We start from the raw sequence: 20,814 nt of genomic DNA, 5'->3' as shown, positions 1-20,814 counted from the left end.
GTCTGGCCACTTCCTCTTCTCAGCCAGGCTCACAGGGATAATGCCAGGGACCCAAGTACCCAGCAGGAGACGGCAGTGGCAGCCTCAAGTTCAAAGTTCCCCGAGGTTTTTATATGCACGGAGGGGAACATGGCTTCAGGACCACACAGGACACCTGGAGAGCCTGGAGCACAACCCCACCCAAGTCCACTGTGACCTCAGTGGAAGAGGACCTTTGTCTAGGTCTCCCTTCCTTCCTGCTCCCCTCCACTCTTCCTCCCTCTCTCCATAGCTTCCTCCTTCCTTCCTTCTCTCCCTTCTTCCCTTCCTCCTTCCCTTCCTCCCTCTCTCCACCACTTTCTCCTTCCTTTCTTCCCTCCTTTCCTTCCTCTCTTTTCTCCCTTCTTTTCTTCCTTGGCTTGCTCCCTTCTTCCCCCTTTTGGTCTGTCTTTTCTTTTGTTCCCCCATCCTTTCCTTCCTACCTTCCTCCTCCTTTCTCTCTGAAAATCGCCCCAGCCTCTGTGCATCCCGTGTTGTGATGACAGGGCAGTTGTGGCCCACCCTGGATTTCTCACAGAAGTAGCTGGAATGGGAACTGGAGAAAGGAGCTAGCTGCCAGGCCCCATATGCTGTGGTCCCTCAGGCTCCTATGTGCTGCCACTAGTACTTCATAATCCAATGCCACTTCCCCAACGCAAGGCCTAGCCCCTGGGCACTTGCTCCCTTACTCTGGGTAGGAATCAAATAGCATTTACCCATCCAGCACAGGTATGGGTGCCATGGCCCCCGTGACCACATCTGCTTTTGCAGGAACCTCCTCACTCCTGGACCTCTTTCCTTCTCCCTGGGGCTAGTGTCATGCTCATTCTGCTGTGAGGGATGGGGAGACTGGGTCCTCTCATTTCTAGAACACCAGCCGAAGCTGTGTGGACTCTTCTAAGGGTAAGCAGGCTTCAGGAGCCCCAGTCTTCTCCCATAGGCATGTCTGAGCCTGGGTTCAGCTTGCCCGGGGTTAGTGACTGACAGAAGCCTGGCCCTGTGGAGACAGCCATCCCTCCCGCCCGTGTGCTCTCTGGAGACCTCCATCCTGATGGTGTTTCCCACAGTCTCCCTGAGCCTGTGATTAAACGGATGGAAATGTCAACAAGACACGACTTGTGCATGGGGGGAACGGCGGCCTCCCTGGAGGTATGCATACAGCACCCTCCTTTTGCCCGCTGAGGCAGAGCCTTGCCCGGTCCCATGCCAGGGCCATGTGGAACTTTCCACACCTCACACCCGGGAAACGTGCCCCCAGAAGCTCCACTCAGCTGCCAGGCGTGCGTCTGCAAGACCCACTGTGAAGCCTGGGCCACCCCTCCACCCAGCGTAGCCTGAACCCTGGGTATCGTAGAGCAGAACGTTCCTGAGGGTCTCTGGGCACTATACAAGCAGCAGTGATTCACAGAAAATTTCAAACCATCTGAGTGTACTCCGATAGCACAGGGGAGGTGGTGTTCAGAGAAAGATGTGGGGGGCATGCCTCTGCCAGCTCCTCTCCCTGGGCACATTCTTGTACTCGGGCACTCAGCATCCATGTCCATGCATTCCTCTTGCTGTCCTTCTGTCTGTCTTGTTCATGGAGCCAACTGAGGACACCTGGAGCCAGTCAGTCAGGATCCCCCAGTTTTTTCCTAGATTTTAGGTCTGCATGGAACAAAGAACGAGCAGCTGACCCTAGAAGTTAGGATCACAACAAAGGTAATGTGGGCCCAAGAGATGTGGGACTGTGACACTGTCTTGGGACCCAAGAGTGAGAAGACAGCCCAGTGTAAGCTGGGAGATGGGCCATGAAAGCTAAGGACAGATGCTGCCCACACACGCCGGGCACCCCCTGACCCTGCTTTGTTCATGCCATCTCTTGGCAGAGCATCCTGAGCTCTCCCCTGGGAGTATAGTGATGAACCTTCTGGCCAATCAGCAAACAAGCTCAGGGCTTCCAGGAAACAAGGGTGCCCAGAGAAGAGGCAGAAACAGGTGTCCTGGTAGGTTGGGACTCTGGGAAAGGCCTGGGCTGCTGTGGTTTCTAGTCTGTAGGAAGCAGTCCTTTGCCCCCCTCCCCCAATCTTGTGGGATCTGGTGTAGTCCTAGGCGGAGTGGCAGGGAAAGGACCCTGGCCGGAGGGAGGGCCGAGAACAAGTACTTGGGTGATGGACGCAGCAGGAGAGGTTGGGGCTCATGACTGGGCTCAGAAGAAAGGGTTATAGACGAGGTCTCCGAGGACCTCTGACGGGAGGAAGGGCGGTGGTCCTGTGCACGTCTAAGTGGTTCTGTGCACGTCTAAGTGGTTCTGTGCACGTCTAAGTGGTTCTGAGCACGTCTAAGTGGTTCTGAGCACGTCTAAGTGGTTCTGAGCACGTCTACGTGGTTCTGTGCACGTCTACGTGGTTCTGTGCACGTCGAAGTGGTTCTGAGCACGTCTAAGTGGTTCTGTGCACGTCTACATGGTCCTGTGCACGTCTAAGTGGTCCTGTGCACGTCTAAGTGGTCCTGTGCACGTCTAAGTGGTTCTGTGCACGTCTAAGTGGTTCTGAGCACGTCTAAGTGGTTCTGAGCACGTCTAAGTGGTTCTGAGCACGTCTAAGTGGTTCTGTGCACGTCTACGTGGTTCTGTGCACGTCTAAGTGGTTCTGAGCACGTCTAAGTGGTTCTGTGCACATCTACATGGTCTTGTGCACGTCTAAGTCGTCCTGTGCACGTCTAAGTGGTCCTGTGCACGTCTAAGTGGTTCTGTGCACGTCTAAGTGGTTCTGAGCACGTCTACATGGTCCTGTGCACGTCTAAGTCATCCTGTGCACGTCTAAGTGGTCCTGTGCACGTCTAAGTGGTTCTGTGCACGTCTAAGTGGTTCTGAGCATGTCTAAGTGGTTCTGAGCACGTCTAAGTGGTTCTGAGCACGTCTAAGTGGTTCTGTGCACGTCTACGTGGTCCTGTGCACGTCTAAGTGGTTCTGTGCACGTCTAAGTGGTTCTGAGCACGTCTAAGTGATTCTGTGCACGTCTACGTGGTCCTGCTCATGTCTACGTGGTCCTGTGCACGTCTAAGTGGTTCTGGGCATGTCTAAGTGGTTCTGAGCACGTCTGAGCATTGGGTAGGCAACACTGTGGCCTTTGGACACAGGGTAGCAGTAAAGAAAAGGTGTTTGAAGGGGAGTCAGGGATAGCGCTAGGGTTTGGGTCTGGGTCAAGGGAGTAGAAGGCGTCTCACGGCTGAAATGATGTTGCCCAGGTGGGACGCCGGAGCTCAGTTTGGCTTCATGTGTGGATATCCCATCATCTGGCTCCCTGGGAACCAGGAGGGAACACAGAAAGTGGGGAGGCAGAGATAACACAGATCCAGGATGACCTCCCTGGATCAGGCTCCACTGGGTGTGCCTCCCTCTCATCCAATCCTCCTTCAGTTCTATCCTCCCTGGGGTCACCCTCCTCCCCCCAGGTTGACTCTGGTCCCTTTCACAGCCCCATAGTGCAGCCTCTTCTTCCAGGCCACCACAATGCCCCCTCTCTGACTCCCAGGCTTCTCCTTAAAATGTCTGTCTTTCCCAGAACTGCTTTCCCCTCTCTCCACACGGCTCCCCCTTAAATAACTTAATAACTTAAATAATAAATAAACTTAATGACTTAAATAACACTCATGTTCATCTCCACAGCATCCTGCCCACCCGACGCCCACACCTGGGTGTCCACATGGCCTCCCCCATCCATGTGCATGTCCATGTCCACACCATCCTGTCCGCATGGCCTCCCCATCTGTGTGCCCACAGTCTTTGAGCCTCCTACACAGAACCCTACACTTTCTGACCACTGCTACAGGGCTCCTAAGGCGGCTGTGGCCTTGTCCTCTGGTCCTGTCTTGGTCCTCCACAGGTCTCACACCTGACCACCTCCACGGATGCCCTGTTCCTGCCACCAGAAGGGCAGATCCTGCTTCCTCCTTCCTTTAGTTGCTTCAGGCACTCCACGCTTGGTCTTCAGATCCTACCGGCCAGCCACTCTATCTCTACCATTCAATTGCGAAGCACCCAAACTCTGCACATCACAGAACAATGCTTGGTTCTCCCTTCTGAGGCCCCTGCAGCATTTCCCCTTTACGGTGGAAAGCCCTTGAGGTCACCCTCACACACCCCACCCCACCTGGACCACGTCCCTTCTTCCCAGTCTCAGCTTTGCCCTCCTCTGGTCACTGCCCAGCATTGCACCGTGCCTTTCTAGAACCTAAAGCCAGCTCCACCCCTCTGCTCTCCAGTCCTTTCTTGTTGCATAGCTATCTTTTCCCACTTGAGATCATCCCTTGGGCTCCCTGCAGGAGCACAGGGAAGCCTGCTCCAGGCATGGGGTGGACTCCAGACCTGGGCCACACATGCGCTTCCCTGTTACCACACACACACACACATTCACACACCACTATTTGCTGGCATGTGCTGTGCTAGAAGGGAGAACAGCCAGGTTCTCCAATCATACAACACACAGCAAACATGGAAGAACCAAGGCATTCACACTTGCCTGTATCTTGGGGGCGACTGAAGCGCTCTCTCTGTCTGTCTCTCTGTCTCTCTCTCTCTCTGTCTCTCTCTGTGTGTGTGTGTGTGTGTGTGTGTGTATGTGTGTGTGCAGGAGAACTGGAAACTGAGGAAGAGGCTAAGAGTTTGGGGTGTCAGAAGACAGTCCTAGTCATTATATGTTCCTGTTCATCTCATCCCATCTAGCAGGCCCAGTTCCAATGGCCCTCGACTTCTTCCTACACTGTAAATGGGCTCCCTGCATGCAGGCCATCCTGCACTGCATTCAAGGTTGGAGTCCAGCTGTGGGGCATCACTTGGCTAGAAACTCTTTATTCCTTGGAGAGAGAAAGGAGGGTGGGAGAGAGGCAGAGCCAACGGCATAGGAAGCAGCAGGAGGATGAGCTCACGTCCAGCTCTTGCACTCGGCCTCTCTGTAACTCAACTGATGCTGGCACAGCCATGGCCAGACGCTGTCACTGGGACCTCACAGCTCATCTCTGCAGAGTTAGTACCACCCTGCTTACAGAGAACAAAACCGTGCCTCAGCATGTGGCCTCATGCTCCCCTAAAGTCATAGCTGGGGGGAGACACCAGAGATAAAGTTTGAACCCATACACTGAACCCCAAATCACGATGGGGTGCACTAATCAGAAAACCCATTCCTGGATCAGACAGCATCCTGAAAGTCAGCTACTTCTCCAAAGACAAGGCTAGCCTGTGGACTCCCAAGTGGCTGCTTCCTCCAGGCAGGGGCAACAAAGACAGATGGGTGGGAAAGACGCACCAATGGGTCCGCGGTTCACGTTAACTTTAATACATTCCGAGCCAAAGGCTACTCTCTACTACACATCCTCTCATTCACTGGGACAAGGTCACGAAGAAATAAGGAAACCGACTCACCCACCCACCCAGTTAGACTGATGGCTCAGCCCGGCTCCCAGCAGAAGCTTGGAGCCCCAGCAAATCCTGGGCTGCACTGCTGCATTGGGCCGAATGCAGAAGGGGCAGATGATGGCCGTGCTAATGCAACAAAAACCACAGCATCCATGGTCCACAAAGAGAGGACACGTGGCTGGGGAGATGGCTCAGTCAATGATGTGCATGCCACAAAGGAATGAAGACCTGAGTTCCATCCCCAGCACCACGATATGGGCCAGACGTGGTGGTGTGTGCTTGTAATTCTAGTATCAGGAAGCAGAGACAGACAGACAACCCAATCTAGCCTATTCAGTATGCCCCAGTTGCAAGAGAGAGATTGTCTCAAAACTACAAGATCACATATAAACACACATACACACCCCACCACAACAACATAATAACACAGAATAACAGCGTGACATGGTAGCCATTACTGGTTCTGGGACCTAGGGCAGCAGTTGCCGGGTGGGAGTCACTGACTATCTCGGAAGCGGGTCTCTGTGCAGCCCTGACAGTGGATCTCTGCCTCCTATTTGCCCCAGGAAGGGCAGTCACGAAGAACCATGATTCAATCTGCGCTCAGTCTTTCCCATGGGTGGTGCCTGTTCCATTAGAGGAAAAAACAGCACAGTACCCCTGCCCTCTGACTTTTAGATTAGCCAGTTAGGAGTTCCCTTAGATTCCAGACATGGCAGCCAGATACCACAGAGGTCAGTAAACTATACAGCCCAGAACTGGGTATGGGAGTTAAAGGCTACCCGGGTAGCTGATATCTGACAATGACACACTGGCGGACAAAAGAATCGATGAGGATGTGGGAGAGGACAGACAGAGGAAGGAGGACATCCCTCCTTGGATTTCAAGGTAGGAGGAAGGTAGGAGGAAGGATGGAGTTGCTATCCCTTGAGCTATGCCAGTATGCCCCCAACATATGTGCATGCATGAACACACACACAACACATACACGCACATGCACGCATGCACACACACACACATACACACACACATGCACGCATGCACGCACACACACACACACCACACACATACACATACACCACACTCACATGCACACACCACACATACACATGCATGCACACACACACGTACGCATGCACAAGCACACACACATGCACACACCACACACACAACACACATGCACATACCACACACACATACACACACGTGCACATACCTCGCACACCACACACACACACGCATGTGCACACACACACACACACACACACACACACATACTGCTCATTCTTCTAGGAGCTGCAGTTCTCCAAAGATCTCTGGTCTTTCACAAAGACTTCTGTGGCTCTGTACTCATGGCTCCTATCCTGGGCACATCTGGACTCTGTCATCTTCCACAATTCTTTGTAGGGTCTCTGCAGTGTATGTGTTCATGGCCCCTACTCTGCCTGCTTCCCTAATGGAAAAATAGCCCCATGTGGGGCAGCTGCACCAAGACCTCCATCTGCTCAATTAGCAGCCTGGTGTCTGCTTGACCCCAGGGACCTGGCAAGTCTGGAAATGAGCCCAAGTCCCTTGGGCTCAGGCCAAGCACAGGCTGTGGCCCCTTCTGCCTTCTGCTCTTCTGCTGGGGCTACCTGTACCTGAATGAGAAGAGCAACAGGAAGCCTTAGGTCCAGCCTGCTACCCATCTGTGCCTTGGAGTTCACACCCACATTGGGAAGAGCCCACGGTTCTGAGAAATACCCCATCTGCGCTGTCAAGTGAACAAAGTCCCAGGTGAGGATGCTCTTGGCAGGGCGGGGCAGCTTCACGCTAAAGCCCAAAGCAAAGACGACCTCTGCATAAGTTCCTGGGCAGCTGAGTGGGCAGCACAGGATAGCCCGGGGACCCTGAGCAGGGCCAGAGCCACCAGCCTCAAAAACTGTTGGGAACACCCAACTCACAGGGCAGTAACTCAGCCACCCCATCAGACACCAGCAGAGCCTCCCTCCAGCTTCCCACTCACTGCCTGCCAGAAACTGCTGGTCCTCAAGAGCCACCTCTGTTTGAAGAGAACTAGAGCCATCCACCCTCCAGCCCAGGATCTGCCTCCAGCCTTCCCAACGCCACTGATCACCCCACCTGGTAGCAGGCACTTGGCCAGGGAGACAGGTGAGAGAATGTCTCTCTCTGAACCCCAACCGTGACAGACCCTGCCAAGCCCCAGAGACGCATGGCACCAGGTCTCCAAGTAGACCGGGCACAGCACACCTACCGTGGCAAGGTGTCTCATGGGGTCACCGACGTAAAGCATGGTAGACTTGTGGGGGTCTGCACACGCTGAGGAGCTGGTGTGCCGCGGGACGAGGCATGGGTCTGGGTGGCTCGGTGGGGTAGGGGCAGATTGGTGGCTTCCCGGTGGGGTGGACTGAGGAGGGGCTGAGGCTGTCTGGCTATGAAAGTAGAAGCCAAGGATGCTCAGGAGCGTGTGGGCTGTGGGCTGGCATTCTCACCCTGCCTATCTCCCTTATTTCTGTCAACTGGCTGCATCCAACAACAAACCGGGGCCCACCCCTTTCTTCCTCATGACTATTCATCAACAAAGGGCAGGCCTCAGCTTGCCCGGAGATATGTTGGACCGCACCAAGGAGGCTGCATAGGGGGAGCCGATGGGGATGCGGGGTCACTGACTGGCTCAGAGACCATCCATTCCCACCGGGCTCCTTCCTACCTGCCCCCCAGTGAAGGCTCCGGGGGCTGCGACTGTCACCTATAAGCATCGGCTGCTCGAAAGCATGAGCGGTCAGCCCTGGCCTTGGAGACCTTGGTAGCCAGGGCTCGGCCACCCTGAAGAAACAGATGGTGCTGCCAGCCTTGGCGACCCAGGTGAGAGGACCTGTCTCCTCTCAGAGAACTATGGGCCCCTAGGGACCACTCCAAGGCCCGAATAGAGGAAAGATACACCAGCATGCTTGTGCCAGGGCACCTGTGGAGAGCCGGGCACAGGATCAAGTAAGTGGTCAAAATCCCACCTGGTGGGTGGAGTCAAAGAACCCATAGCATTGCATTATAGATAGTATTTTGTCCTGGCTCTAACTAAGCCCATGAAGCAGGGACATGGCCACCCCGCTGAAGAGAGTTCCTGAGGGACCCCTTTAGAATGCATCTCAACCACTACAGACCTTACAGAGTCAGGGGCTCCACACCAGTATCTGCCCAGTGGTGGCTGTACGGCGGTCACCACTGCTCTTTGTCTGGGGGCATCTAAGTCTCAGGTTTATTTCAAACCACGAAGTCACCTTTGGTGTAGATACCTGAACCCACCTTGTCTACAACAGATGTGTGTCCTGCGGAAGTAGACATTGGCCCTGGATTTCCAGGCCCCCTAAAACACAACAGTGTGAGCCCCACATTGAAAGTTTAAAGATGTTCAAGAAGATGCAGAGATGGCACGGAGACTTAGCCCTTCTAGCCCTTTCTTGCCAAATTCCAAACCACCTTCTGCCTCTCCAGAGAGTTGGGAGGAGCTGGGTTTGGGCAGAGGGTGGGGACTGTAGCCAGAGCACTAACTCAGAGTTTAGGAACCCACAGAAGCAGCGGAGGTACCCTACGTCATACAGAACCCTACCCTACCCTGGCTTGGTTGTGGCTAGAGCCACAAACTGCTCCTAAGTCAGTTGTGAACAGTAAAATGAGTTTGTTAAGTCAAATTTTGTGGGAGGCAATCTTTTGAGAAACACTGCTCAAACTGGGGTTCATAGTAAGAAGTTCTGCGGGGGGCAGCTGCAGTTTCCCTCCATGGGGGCTAAGGGACAGGTTTGCAGACTCCCACCCCAGTAGGTGTGGCCTGGCTGCTCCAGAGAGCCCTGAAAAGATGGCCCTCAGTTTTCAGAATGGGGTTTAGGGAACTGTGCCCCTCGGCAGCTCTGAGTCCTCGTCAATCAAGTGTCATGTTGGTCTTGCAAATACGCAAAGGAGAAAAATGAAGGCGAGAATTGGCGCTCATGTCCACATTTCCAGGCAAGGGACCTGACCTGAGAGCCTAGTAGCCCCATGAGGGAAGGCGTGTCCATCTCTGAGCTCTCTTCTCCACTGCAGCCTCTGCTCCAGCCTGGCTCCTGGCTCCTTCTGGGTGGTCTGTCTGTCTGCCTCAGGTACCCCTGGGTAGTGGCAGGGAACCCCAGGTAACCCCAGGTAATAGCAGGGATCCTCGGGTACCCCCAGGTAGTGTCAGGGGTCCTCAGGTATCCCCGGGTAGTGACAGAGGACCTCAGGTGCCCCCAGGTGGTAGCAGGGAGCTTCAGGTATCCCCATGCAGGGGCAAGGGTCCTCAGGTACTCCCAGGTAATGGTGGGATCCTCAGGTACCCCCAGGCAGCAGTGGGGTCTGCAGGTACCTCCGGGCAGTGGCAGGGGTCCTCTGATGCCCCTAGGTAGTGGCAGGGATCCTCAGATACCCCCAGGTACTCCTAGGTACCCCCAGGTAGTGGCAGGAGTACTCAGGTTCCCTCAAGTAGTGGCAGGGGACCTCAGGTATCCCCAGATAGTAGCAGGGATCCTCAGGTACCCCCAGGCAGTGGCAGGGGACCTCAGCCCTGCTGTTGGCTTTGTTTCTCTTCCCCTGGACCCTGGCGTGGGGGAGAGGAGTTGAGGATTGGTTGAGTTCAGTGCTGTACACCTAAGACTCTTACCATCAAAGTCTGTCAAGGTAAGGGTGGCCAGAAACCACTAGGGGTGGTGGGTAGGCTTGGGGTGTCCAACTGAACTATACTGAACCCGGTCCCTGTCAGCTTAGTCCCATCCTTCCTCTCACTTCCTTCTTCTTGCAAAGGAATCTATATCCTTCCTGCCCTACCTGCCCCAAAGATGCCCACAATGGCCCACGTGTGTCCTTTTCTCGGTCAGGAGAGACATCCCCTCCTCAAAGTCAGGAAGACTTCTTTGGATACCCCTTGGGGTCTCAAGGCATTTACTCCCCAGATCAACCCCCTACAGGCCACAGGGAGATCGGCACAGAGGCTTCTGCCCTCTCCAGCTGCAGCGCCACCCCGACCCTCTGGGGCCCACCTGCTCACAATAGCTGTTGCAGAGAAAGGCGCCAGAAACCGCGGGAAGGGGGTGCCTCTAGTGGAGGTGCAGGCCTGGAGGAGGATGTGGAGAGGGGAAGAAAGGAGGGCGATCCCGCAGCCACACCCGGGGCCCCTGCCTCTCTCCCTCTTCCTTTGTGGAACCACACTCCCCTCTATATGCTTTCTGTACCCTAAGATCTGGAGGGTCTCTGGCTCTCGGTGCCCATCTTCATATGGCTCACGGAGACTAAGGGATCAGAGTGAAGGGGCTGATCTCACAACGTTTATCATGTTTATGGGGTGAGAATTGGGGTTCCTGCCCTCAAAGCCAAACTTCTACAGTCTCTTGGCACGCAGTTGGTGTTCATGATGGGGACTTTGCCCTTCCTTCAATCTTCCAAGACTGTGTGGTGGGAGCCTCAGTGATCTGGGACTCTCCGACACACACACACACACACACACACACACACACACACACACACACACGGCCACATCCAAAGCATCTCAACCCTCCTGGGCACCCTAGGATAGGCTGGAACAGTCATTCCCACCCCCAGCCTTTGGGATGGGCCCCATCCCCCAGTTCACCCTACCCAGTACCTGGGAGAGGCTGCTCTGAGTTCTCTTCTTGTTGGACAGGGGTCACTTCATTTTTGAGACAGGGTCTCCCTAGGTAGATCAGGCTGGCCTCAAACTTGAGATCCCCCTCCATGGGTTAACCAAGAGCTGGGATTTTAGGCATGGGCCACAACACCCAGTGACCAGGGCCTGTTTTAAAGCTTGGTCCTGGAATCTTCGAGGGCAGCTGGAACTAAAGACCACTGCCAGGGGAAGGAGCTGCATACGCAAAGGTCGACTTGAACAAGGGGAAAACCAGCTCAAGGACCCAGTGCCTCTGTATGGCAAACTGTTCAGGACCTTCAAGGAAACAGTCTGGGAAACATAGGACCCCATCCTTGCCGTCCCCATCACTCCCCATGGGAGAAAGCGCACCTGTTGCCCCCAAACCCTAGAGATTTCTAACTGTCCATCTCCTCATTTTACAAATGGGGCCACTGAGACCCAGAAGACTAAAAGACCTTGTGGTCTTCCCAGCTTAGAAGGTCAGGGTGGGCTAGGAACCCAGTATATTTAGTCTTAGGGACCTCGACTTCCCCCTACCCACCACAACCTTCTAGATTCTGCTACATTGTCTACATGGTCACAGGAAACTAAGGCCACAGGGGCTCATGGCTTCCCTCACCAAGCCTGGGGCTCTTCCACAACCCACCAGGGGCCCAGCTGTTCCTGTTTACCCCATTTTCTTTAACCCCACAACAGTCTCCTCGAGTAAGACAAGAACGTGGTCAGATGTCAAGCCCCTCCCTCCACACAAGGCCAAGCAGGCGCACTGGTTCCCAGCGTCCACTGGGACTACTCAGGATCCTGCACACCCCCGCAGGCGCACTGGTTCCCAGCGTCCCCTGGTACTACTCAGGATCCTGCACACCCCCCGCATCCCTTCTGTTCCACTCCCTTCCATCACACCAACTTCACAAGCAAGGACACGGAGACTCAGAGGCATGTGAGAACTTGAACTCACCGACGGTACCGGTTTCTGCCAGTCATGAAGGTGGGGTGAAGGGTATCGTGTGGTTTTGAGGGTTCGCTGTAGCTGGTAGACCTGTTCAAGACCTCCCATGTGACAGAAGGCAATCTCCCACCTGAGGTCCCTTCGTCACAGCATAAAGCATTGAAGAGATGCCCCGTTTGTTTAAGAACTATACTGGTTTAAACCAGACCACCTTTGCCAGACTATCCTGGCATTTGGGTGGGGATGTCCAGCACATAGAAACAACTAGGCACCAGGCAGCACTGGGGGAGCTTCCTGTGGGGATGGGTGAGGGTCCCTGAGGACACAGGAGGTGGGGTTGCTGGGCGCCTCGGTACCTCAGATTCCAGAACTACTCGCTGACCTGAGAGCAAAGCTGGATAGTATTCCTTGTGCTGGACCCAGCCAGAGGGTGGGCTAGAGTTCCCAGGGGTGGGGCTAACATTTGGGAGCTCCCATCCAGTCTCAGGGTTGAATGGGCCCAGGTACCCCGGCTGTCTCAGCACCATTTCCTCTCTGTACTTCCCAGTCCCCCTGGGCTCTAAGATCATACATACTCAGTCATTCTCTTAAAAGCCACCCAGCACTTTAGAAGCTGCTGCAGACTGTGGGGTGTGAGGCTGGGGCCTTACTTTGTGCTGGTGTCTTGTTTGAAAGAAACAACACACGGAACCCACATGTGAGTCCACAGCACGTGCACCCGCCTCTCTGTGTGAGTGTGATCAACTCCTCTCTCTGATGTCCGTCATACTTCCGAGCCCCCGAATGTGAGCCATTAACCTCAACTCCTGGGCTACACACTACACATGTAAGAGTACCCATTCAGCTAACACGTGGGAGTGTGGGCCTCGGCAGGCTACCCTCCTCTGTCTGTGCCTTCCCCAGACAGGGAGTACATGCTCTGTACTCTAAGCCCTGACTTCTGCTTCCTTAGAGCCCCACCCTGCAACAACAAGGGATCTTGCAGGTCCCCAAGCCACCCCGACACAGCTGCACCCCAACCTGTTATTTCCTTAGCCACCTCTGCCCCATGGACTCAGTTGGTAGCTGCGAATCCCAGCACCGTCCACCTCGCCTTGCTCTGGGAGCGTGCGTCCTGCCGTGTCAAGCTGTCCCTTTCTTCCCTAAGCTTTGCAATCCTGATAAGCTGCAATCAGCCGGGTCATGTGTGAACTCAAACTTCAACCACCTCATTTCAGGTATGAAACATCTATCGCCCCCTGCAGTTCCCTGCAGCCTCCTGCAGCCCTCTGCCTGGGGGGTGGCAAGGCCGTCTTCCTGCCAATGATTCTGGAGCGCTGCAGCCAGATGGCCATAGATGTGGCTTCTATCTGAGTCCTGATCTTTTGCCATCAGAGTGGCTGGGAGTTTTGAAACATACAGGGAGCTGGTGGGTCCGTAGCTGTCTCTTGAGAGGACTGGGTATAAGGGTCAGATGGAGCCTGAAGAAGGAGGCCAGGAAGTCCTGGCTCCAGGGAATTCCCACTTCCAGGAGCTGAGCTGTGCACCCAGGAATTTCATCCATGGCTTTACTGCAAGGCATGTTGCTACCTGACGAAGCGGGCCCCTTGTTTGTGGAGGCGTAGTGCCCCACCCGAGTTACCCCCGCTGGGAGCAGCATGCCCCAGCAGGTGAGGTCTCATGAGTACCCTGCCAACATGTTTACATTGGGCATCCTTAGGGCTAGGGGTGGGTACCATATCCCTAGCTTTAGGGGCTTGGGACTGTTCCCTGTTTACACCTTCAGTCCAAGACCCCCACCCAGGTTGGTCAGTGGGGTCTCTGAGAATTCTGTCCTCTCGGGCATGGACTGGGCAGCTTGGGCCGGGGGAGGCAGCTTCCAGCATTGCCAAGGAAGGCATCTTTAAAGTTCTTGTATAAGGTCCCCCCTCCCTGGAACCTGGTAGCCATTTCCTGTCTCTCTAGACTGGAAGACACCAATATCGTAGACGACAAGGGTCAGGATCTTGTCACTAAGGGGTAGCAGGCAGGGTGGGGACTATGCTTTTGCCATACTGCACGGCTGTCTTCTGTTCCTAAACCCCAGGATACCCCTGCTGCAGCATCTGCCTTGGTTTCTACACCTGCCACACGGACACTCAAAGGTGTTGAAAGAGGGTGAACTCTGAGACAGTCTCCTGAGCAGGCAGAGACCAGGGCTGGAAAGGCAGAGCTCAGAGACGTGGACATCACCAGGCCAACACCTGAAAGACCCCTGCCCACCGGGGCTGCCGCTGTAGGACTCAGTCTTCTCTTAGTTCTACGGGGACCAGTGGGCCCTGACCCGTGCTCCACCCTCTACAGAGGGGGTTGGGACCACAAGGAGATGTCGCCTGCCTCTTCAGCCTTGCTGTGCATTCATTCTGACAGCTCTATGGGTCTCTTGTTCACTGATGCCCAAGGTGACCAGATTTCCCCTTCCAATATAGGGGGCTTAGCCTCATACTTTCCCAGCCTCTCCAGTCCCTGACCCTCTGGCACGTGGGCCCTCAGGGGCTAGTGGGAGAAAGGCTGTCCTGGAGACCTGCTCAGCTCTCTGGTGCCTCTGCAGCTGACATGTGCCAACTTGGCCTGGGTTTTGTTCTTCCTTCATATGCTTGCAGGGTTCCTCCAACGAGACCCCGCCTGACACCTTCCCAGCCTCCATGTCTGATGGGCTCCCAGCACTCTGGTGGTCCAGTGGGGGAGGTTGAGGAGAGAAGGCCTCAAGGGGCTTCCTCGGGACCAGAGGTCGTCACAAGCCCCTGCTTGCACGCACCAGCCACCTCCCTCCAGCTCCCGGCATCATCAGGGCATCGCAGCGGCAGCCGGGGAGTGGGGCAGGGACAGAACTGCACTAACTACTGTGGCTTGTCTTCCGCCTTCTAGACAAGAGTTCCCGGTAGGAGCTGGCAGCCTGGCACCCCTCCTGGTCCAGGAAAGAGACTGTTCCCATTGACCACACTGTCCCCGTCTCATATAGAGCGCTTAGCTCACTGCCCTCCATCCTGACCTGGTCCACAGTAGATAAGGGGACATGAAAGATAGGAATAGCTCAGAGACAGTCAGCAACGTGTCTGCTCAGACCAACATGGCTTTCTGGGCAATGGAAAAAGAGATGTGCCCTCTCCACAGGGCCTTGAGATATTAGAGAATCCCAACTCCCTTCTCTCTGAGGGGCGAAGCCAACTGAAAACAAAGGCATCTCAGGAAAAACTAAAGAAAGAAAGAGGTGAAAGAGGCAGCTGGGAACCCCCTGGGTCCAGTCATGCCCGCAGCTCTTCCCACCACTGGAGCCAATCATGCTGGAATCCACTCCTACCTAGGGGTTGACATAAGACAAGCTTGTCCTACTTCTTTATAATCCGATAACTTATCATTTATAACTTAAATATATTTACTTCTTTATAATTTGAAGGGTCCTGACTAACACAAGGTGGGCCATCCAAAGCCCTGGCTTCCTCGTTATGCCTGGCTCCTGAGGAAAGCCGACCCCGCTTATTACCAATGTCCAGTCTTCAGCAAGGACTGCCCCACTCACCATGCCTGGCAGGTGGAAGACATCCATGCTGGTCTCCTCGCTGCCCACTGACTCGCTATTCCCCCTGCTGGGTTGGGGAAGGTCGAAGTAGGTGCTGTCTGGCTCCCTGCATTGTGGGGAGGGAAATAGGCTGTTAGTATCTGGTCCAGCATCCCCTGAGTTCCCCTGGTTCAGGATGCCAGGCTACCCCATGGCTCCTGGCAGCATTTATGTGTCCCAAGAGATTGATCGTACATCCTCCACCTTCTGAAGCTTTCATGCTCCCGTCCCCACCATCCCCACCGTCCCCACCAGCCCTTGGCTTGCCCCTCAGACCTGGCAGTACTGGGATGAAATCGTTTCGCATACATGATCTCTGTGCCCTGGACAGACCTAGAGCACTGGCCAGAGGACAGACCATAACTGTTGGTTATATACCCAGGCCACGGCCTAGGGCAGCTGCTACCCTGGCAGACCCCTCTTCCAACCTGCTCCAAGCCAGCCAAGGTCAAGCAGGCCCAATGGTTGAAGGGGTCTCCATACTCACAGGGAACTCCACAGATGCTCGAAGGTAGCTCCCTCGCCAGGGGAGGAAGAGGCGGACTGGGTCATCTCTCCCACGCTGCGGCTCATTCTGGAGGGAGAAGGAGGACAACGTGAACATCCGGGGAGCCCCATCCTCTGCCTTCTCAGTACCAGGTGAGTGAAGTGAGCAAGGCTGTGACCGTGTCGGGGAGACCCCAGAGCAGCTGCCAAGCTCTCTGCCCATGCACCACCACTGTGCCCTCCTCTTCCTCCTCACTCTCTTCTCCTGCCCCCTCTCCTTCTCTTCCCCTTCAAGCAGTCCATCCTCTGGCCCAGGAAGTGAGACAGAGGCAAATTTGGCTTTTGATACTCATTGCTAGATCCTGTTGGGGTGGGAAGGGTTCCAGACAGGAAGTAGTCTCCGGGAAAAAACGGGTAACAAGGGCACCTTTTTTGTAGACGCTGTGGAGTGAGTGAATTTAGTCTTCAGGGTCTTGGGTCAGTTTGAGCAAGAATAAGCCAAGGCTGCCATCACCGTGTTCTGAGTCGACAGGTATGGCCAGGGTTAGGTCAAGCCAGGTCTTGGTTGTGTGTTTGGTGGGGGAAGGTTGTCCCAGGTGCCCGGGACTTGGAGACAGCTCAGGCGTCATCAGTTCCTCTTAGTAAGAGCATGGGTAGAGTGCCCCCTGCTGGAGCCAGGTCTGGCATGCATAGCTATGCAGGCTGCTGTGAAACTCAAGAGGGAAGGGGTTCTCCCTAGACCCACAGATAAGAAAACTTGACAGAGTCTAAAGTTAAGGCCCTGAGACTGTCCTGGAGTTTTCACCTGTGGGTGGTCTCCTCCTCAAGGAGATAAAGGGGAGCGGGATTACTGTGACCCCAGCTAGAACCCACTAGCTCTCTCCCCACTATTTCCTTAGCACAGCCTCCCACATGGAGACTCCACCCAGGAAGAGGGTGGGGCAGGGAAACCCCAGTCCACCTGCCCGCTGCTGCCCCTATCCCAGCTGAGGAACGGCTCCCTGGGGCAGCCTTCTGAGCCCTGGGAGTCAGTCTGGCCCAGCCCTACACTGCCAAGCCGACAGGCCCAGACTTGCCCAGGGCTGGCAGGGCAGATCTGTCACTTTTGTCTGACCCCAGGCAGGCAGCGGCTCATAGAGGTTTGTGGCACACTCTAGAGATGGTACAGGCCAGGCCATCGGTCCCCAAAGAAGTATCACAAGCTGGAAGAGCCATTACAGCGGCCCAGCAGAGCATAGGCAAAGAAAAACCTGAGGGTGGAGGCTCACCCAGGAAGGGAGGACGGCACCGGATAAGCGCCCTACACCTGCCACAGCCTCGTCCTCTTCAGAAGACAGGCTCTGAGACATTAAGCGCCTTGCTCCACAGCTATAATCAGCTCAGGAATGAATAATTAATCTATACTCTTCTTTAATAATAGGAATTAATTTTCCCCACTTCCCATTTACCACAGTTATGAAGGTTTTGACACAGCATTGGCCAACCAACAGAGAGGGTCAGAAGAAACCTGCCTTCACCAGTTTGGTGGGGGAAAGGGGGCTTGTCCTTTCTGGTGAGGAGCCATTGGTCATGGTAGGCTTGCCAGCGGGGCCAGGCTGGTGGATGGGGAATGTGTGGCGTGAATGGGTCAGCTGGGCTAAGCCAACACCTTCAGACCCTTGCTCTGGGGTCCTGACCTATGGATCATGTAGTCCTTTTCTCCCTTTGACACTGACTATGCCAAGCTCAGAAAGGGAAAGGACATGGCTCCTGTCACACAGTAAACGGACATCAAAGCCCGCGTCCCTTCAGAGAAGCATTGCTTACTTTAGCCAGGTGGGGTGGAGGGTCAGGAACACATCAGCAGGAGAGCTGACAGACACGATGTGACCCGAGCACACGGTAGGTGGCATTTGGCCGAGGCCGTGATCGAGGACAAGTTGCCAATTCAAACCCCCAATGTGTCTGAGTCTGTTGCTTCGACAGGTACAGGACAGGAAGTTCACAGCGGGAGCCAAAGGCAGGTCGGAGGTGCTAGCCTGAGGCAGTGCAATGGTAAGCAAACGCTTATGGTCCCAGGTTTCTTCTGGGGGTTAAATATGCTGGGAGCAAGCAGAAGCTCAGCCATACCAAAAGATGAATGGAGGCTGCTGAGCGTCAAGCTTCAAAATGCTGTTTGGAAGCCAGCAGAGGTGCACACAGGCAATCCCCGTCATCAAGAGCTTGAGGCAGGGGCATCAGTTCAAGGTCAGCCTCAACTACCTGAGACCTAGTCTACAAAAGCAATATTTGAAGATAAGATGCTAATTATGTATTAGGAAAATTCCAGGGCATTCTTTAAATTTTTATGTAATTACATTTACTTACACATTACCTATTTATACACATGTGGTGTGGTATATGTGTACACGTGTACCGTGGTGTGAGGGCAGAGGTCAGAGGACAGCTTTCAGGGGTGGGTTCTCTCCTTGCAGGTCATCAGACTTGGCAACAAGCACCCTTGCCCCGTGAGTCACTTCACTGCCTCACGCTGGTTTTTGTTGTTGTTAATTAAAATGAGAGACCCACGACGGCATCTGGAACACATGTCAGTCATGCTGTGATCATTTTGCCCTGGATGGTCTCCACGTTCCCTTGCCACCCACTGAAGGCCAGTACTCAGGATAGGAACAAGCACTTTGAAACTCCCTGTCAGGTGGAGGACCCCAAACACATGCTCCTCCAGGACTCGTCTTGGATGTAGCCTGGGAAGACAGCAACAAGAGCCTTGGCTGGAACTGGGGTCTGGGTATCCCAGCCTAGGATATGCCAGGAGTGCTGTGTGGGTACCTCTGCCTTCCACACCTCACCCTACCTCTTGCCACCCAGGCCGGCTGGCTTCTCCAGTTCCAGCAACGACGTATCTGAAGATGGTCAGCCCTCTGGGGAAGCCAGGGAAAACATAGGTTCCACTTCATCCCTTGTGCCCACATGGCCAGGACAAGCAGAGAGAGACTAAGAAGTGGCAGATGCCTAGTGCCCGGGTGTGGGGGGGAAGCAGGGGTTAGGAAGGGGCTATCTGCAGGCTCCAGACTCCCAGGAGTTCAGCAGATTTTCCCAAGACTCCTTGCTGAGTGTTCTTCTTCATGCCCTTCCTGCCTGCCAGGTCCTCCTGCATCCACACAGAAGAAGGCACATCTGGCCAGGGGCCTAAGATCAAACCTTGGCCTGCTCACCATTCACATAGCACTCCACCACACACTCTCATCTTGCCCCCTCCCCCACTGGTTCCTCCAGTCTTAATGGGGTGTGCTTGAGTCAGCTGCCACGGGTTGGCTCTGCACTACTGTTCCTTCAGCTGGGACATTGTCTTCTTGCCCGTGTCCTTGAAGGCTCCATCCCAGCACCCAGGTCTGGACTGAGACCACCACAGCCTTGGGGAGGCCACCTACACCATCCAGCCTTGTCTCCCTTCCCTTGTTTTCTACAAAATTCCCACAGCTGATAACCCAGCCTTACTATGTTATCATCTTATACTCTCTCTCTTCAGAGAGGGGAGGGGGCAGGGATGAGGGAAAGAGAGGCAGAGAGAGGGGAGGGGGAGAGAGACCTCTGGGATATCTGCACCCTCGGGGCCAGGGTTTGGTGAGGGATAGCAAGGGCTTCTGGCCCAGCTCCCTGTTCAGCCAGGAAGCCAGATTTGCTTTCCCTTTCCATCCCACCAGACTGCAGTCCCAGCCTCTGCTGCCACCACCAGGAGTGTGTGATGCCGGCCACTACAGGAGTCAATCAAAGGGGCTTCCTGGGGCCCTGGCTGCAGGTATGTGTGACTTCAGGGTGAGAGGGCAGGTCAGGACCTGCACTCCAGTAAGTCAACCCTAAAACTCTAAGTTAAATTCTCTCAATGAAATCCACATTCCCCAATAGCCTGTCTTGTGTGTTTGTGTGTGTGTACGTGTGTGTATGTGTGTGCATGCATGCGTATGTGTGTATGTGTGTGCATGCATGCGTATGTGTGTGTACATGTGTGTGCGTGCATGTGTGTGTATGCGTGTGTATGTACGTGTGCATGTGTGTGCATTCAGGTGCACACTTCAGAGGTCAGAGGTCAGCTTTCAAGAGTCAGTTTTCTCCTGCCGCTGTGCAGGTCCCAGAGCTAGAGCTCCAGTGGTCAGGATGGGCAGCACGCGCCTTTACCCTTGAGCCATCTCACTGGCCTAGGAATTGTAGATTTTGTTGGAGACTTGAGTTTTTCTAGAGAGAACATGCATCCTGTGATGTGATGGGAGCCACAGAAGATCCAGGATCTTCAGGGGAAGACTTCAGGCTGAATTACACTTGGCCATGGTACCCGCTGATGGCCAAAGCACCAGGGGCCCCCAGAGGAGCTTCATGTCAGAAGCTCTGAATTGAGAGACAGTGGTATCGTGCACATCTGTCCAGAAAGCACCCAGGTCACAGCCTGTAAGCATGCCTGGCGTATGGGTTGCCTCTGCCCCGTCCTAGTCCTGCCTCCACCTCCTCAAAGCCTTGGATAGGTTTCTCTCTTTGCTGAGCTGGACCTCTTCTAGGCCTGGCAGTGCCTACACCAGTGAACCAGTGTGGCACAAATCTAATTGGTCTTAATAATAAAATCCCAGAGTCAGGTATTAGCTGAAAGATCAGAGAAGCAGAGCAGCCAGCCACTAGAGAGTTCTTACCTCTACAAAATCCTCAGACCGAATTGGATATCCTGTCTCTACAAGTCCTCAGACTGAACC

The 20,814-nt window shown here is 54.6% G+C and overlaps 1 protein-coding gene across 1 annotated transcript in view; it reads right to left on the bottom strand.

Annotated features, from left to right (window-relative positions):
- The window catches only part of Tp73 (tumor protein p73), a 45,629-nt gene extending 29,441 nt beyond the window's left edge, over positions 1-16,188 (bottom strand). The window contains exons 1-2 of the mRNA XM_048416321.3: positions 16,098-16,188; positions 15,572-15,677 (exon numbers count right to left, since the gene is read on the bottom strand). Coding sequence (XP_048272278.1) covers positions 15,572-15,677; positions 16,098-16,183 — 192 coding nt within the window. The 5' untranslated portion in view covers positions 16,184-16,188. The remainder of the gene's footprint in view (positions 1-15,571; positions 15,678-16,097) is intronic.
- Between the last annotated feature and the right edge of the window lie 4,626 nt (positions 16,189-20,814).

This window comes from Myodes glareolus, chromosome 6 (assembly GCF_982192425.1).
Source record: "Myodes glareolus chromosome 6, mMyoGla1.1, whole genome shotgun sequence".
Taxonomy (NCBI): Eukaryota; Metazoa; Chordata; class Mammalia; order Rodentia; family Cricetidae; genus Myodes; species Myodes glareolus.
The sequence above is the reverse complement of the archived record's forward strand: the minus strand, read 5'-3'. Positions and strand labels throughout refer to the sequence as shown.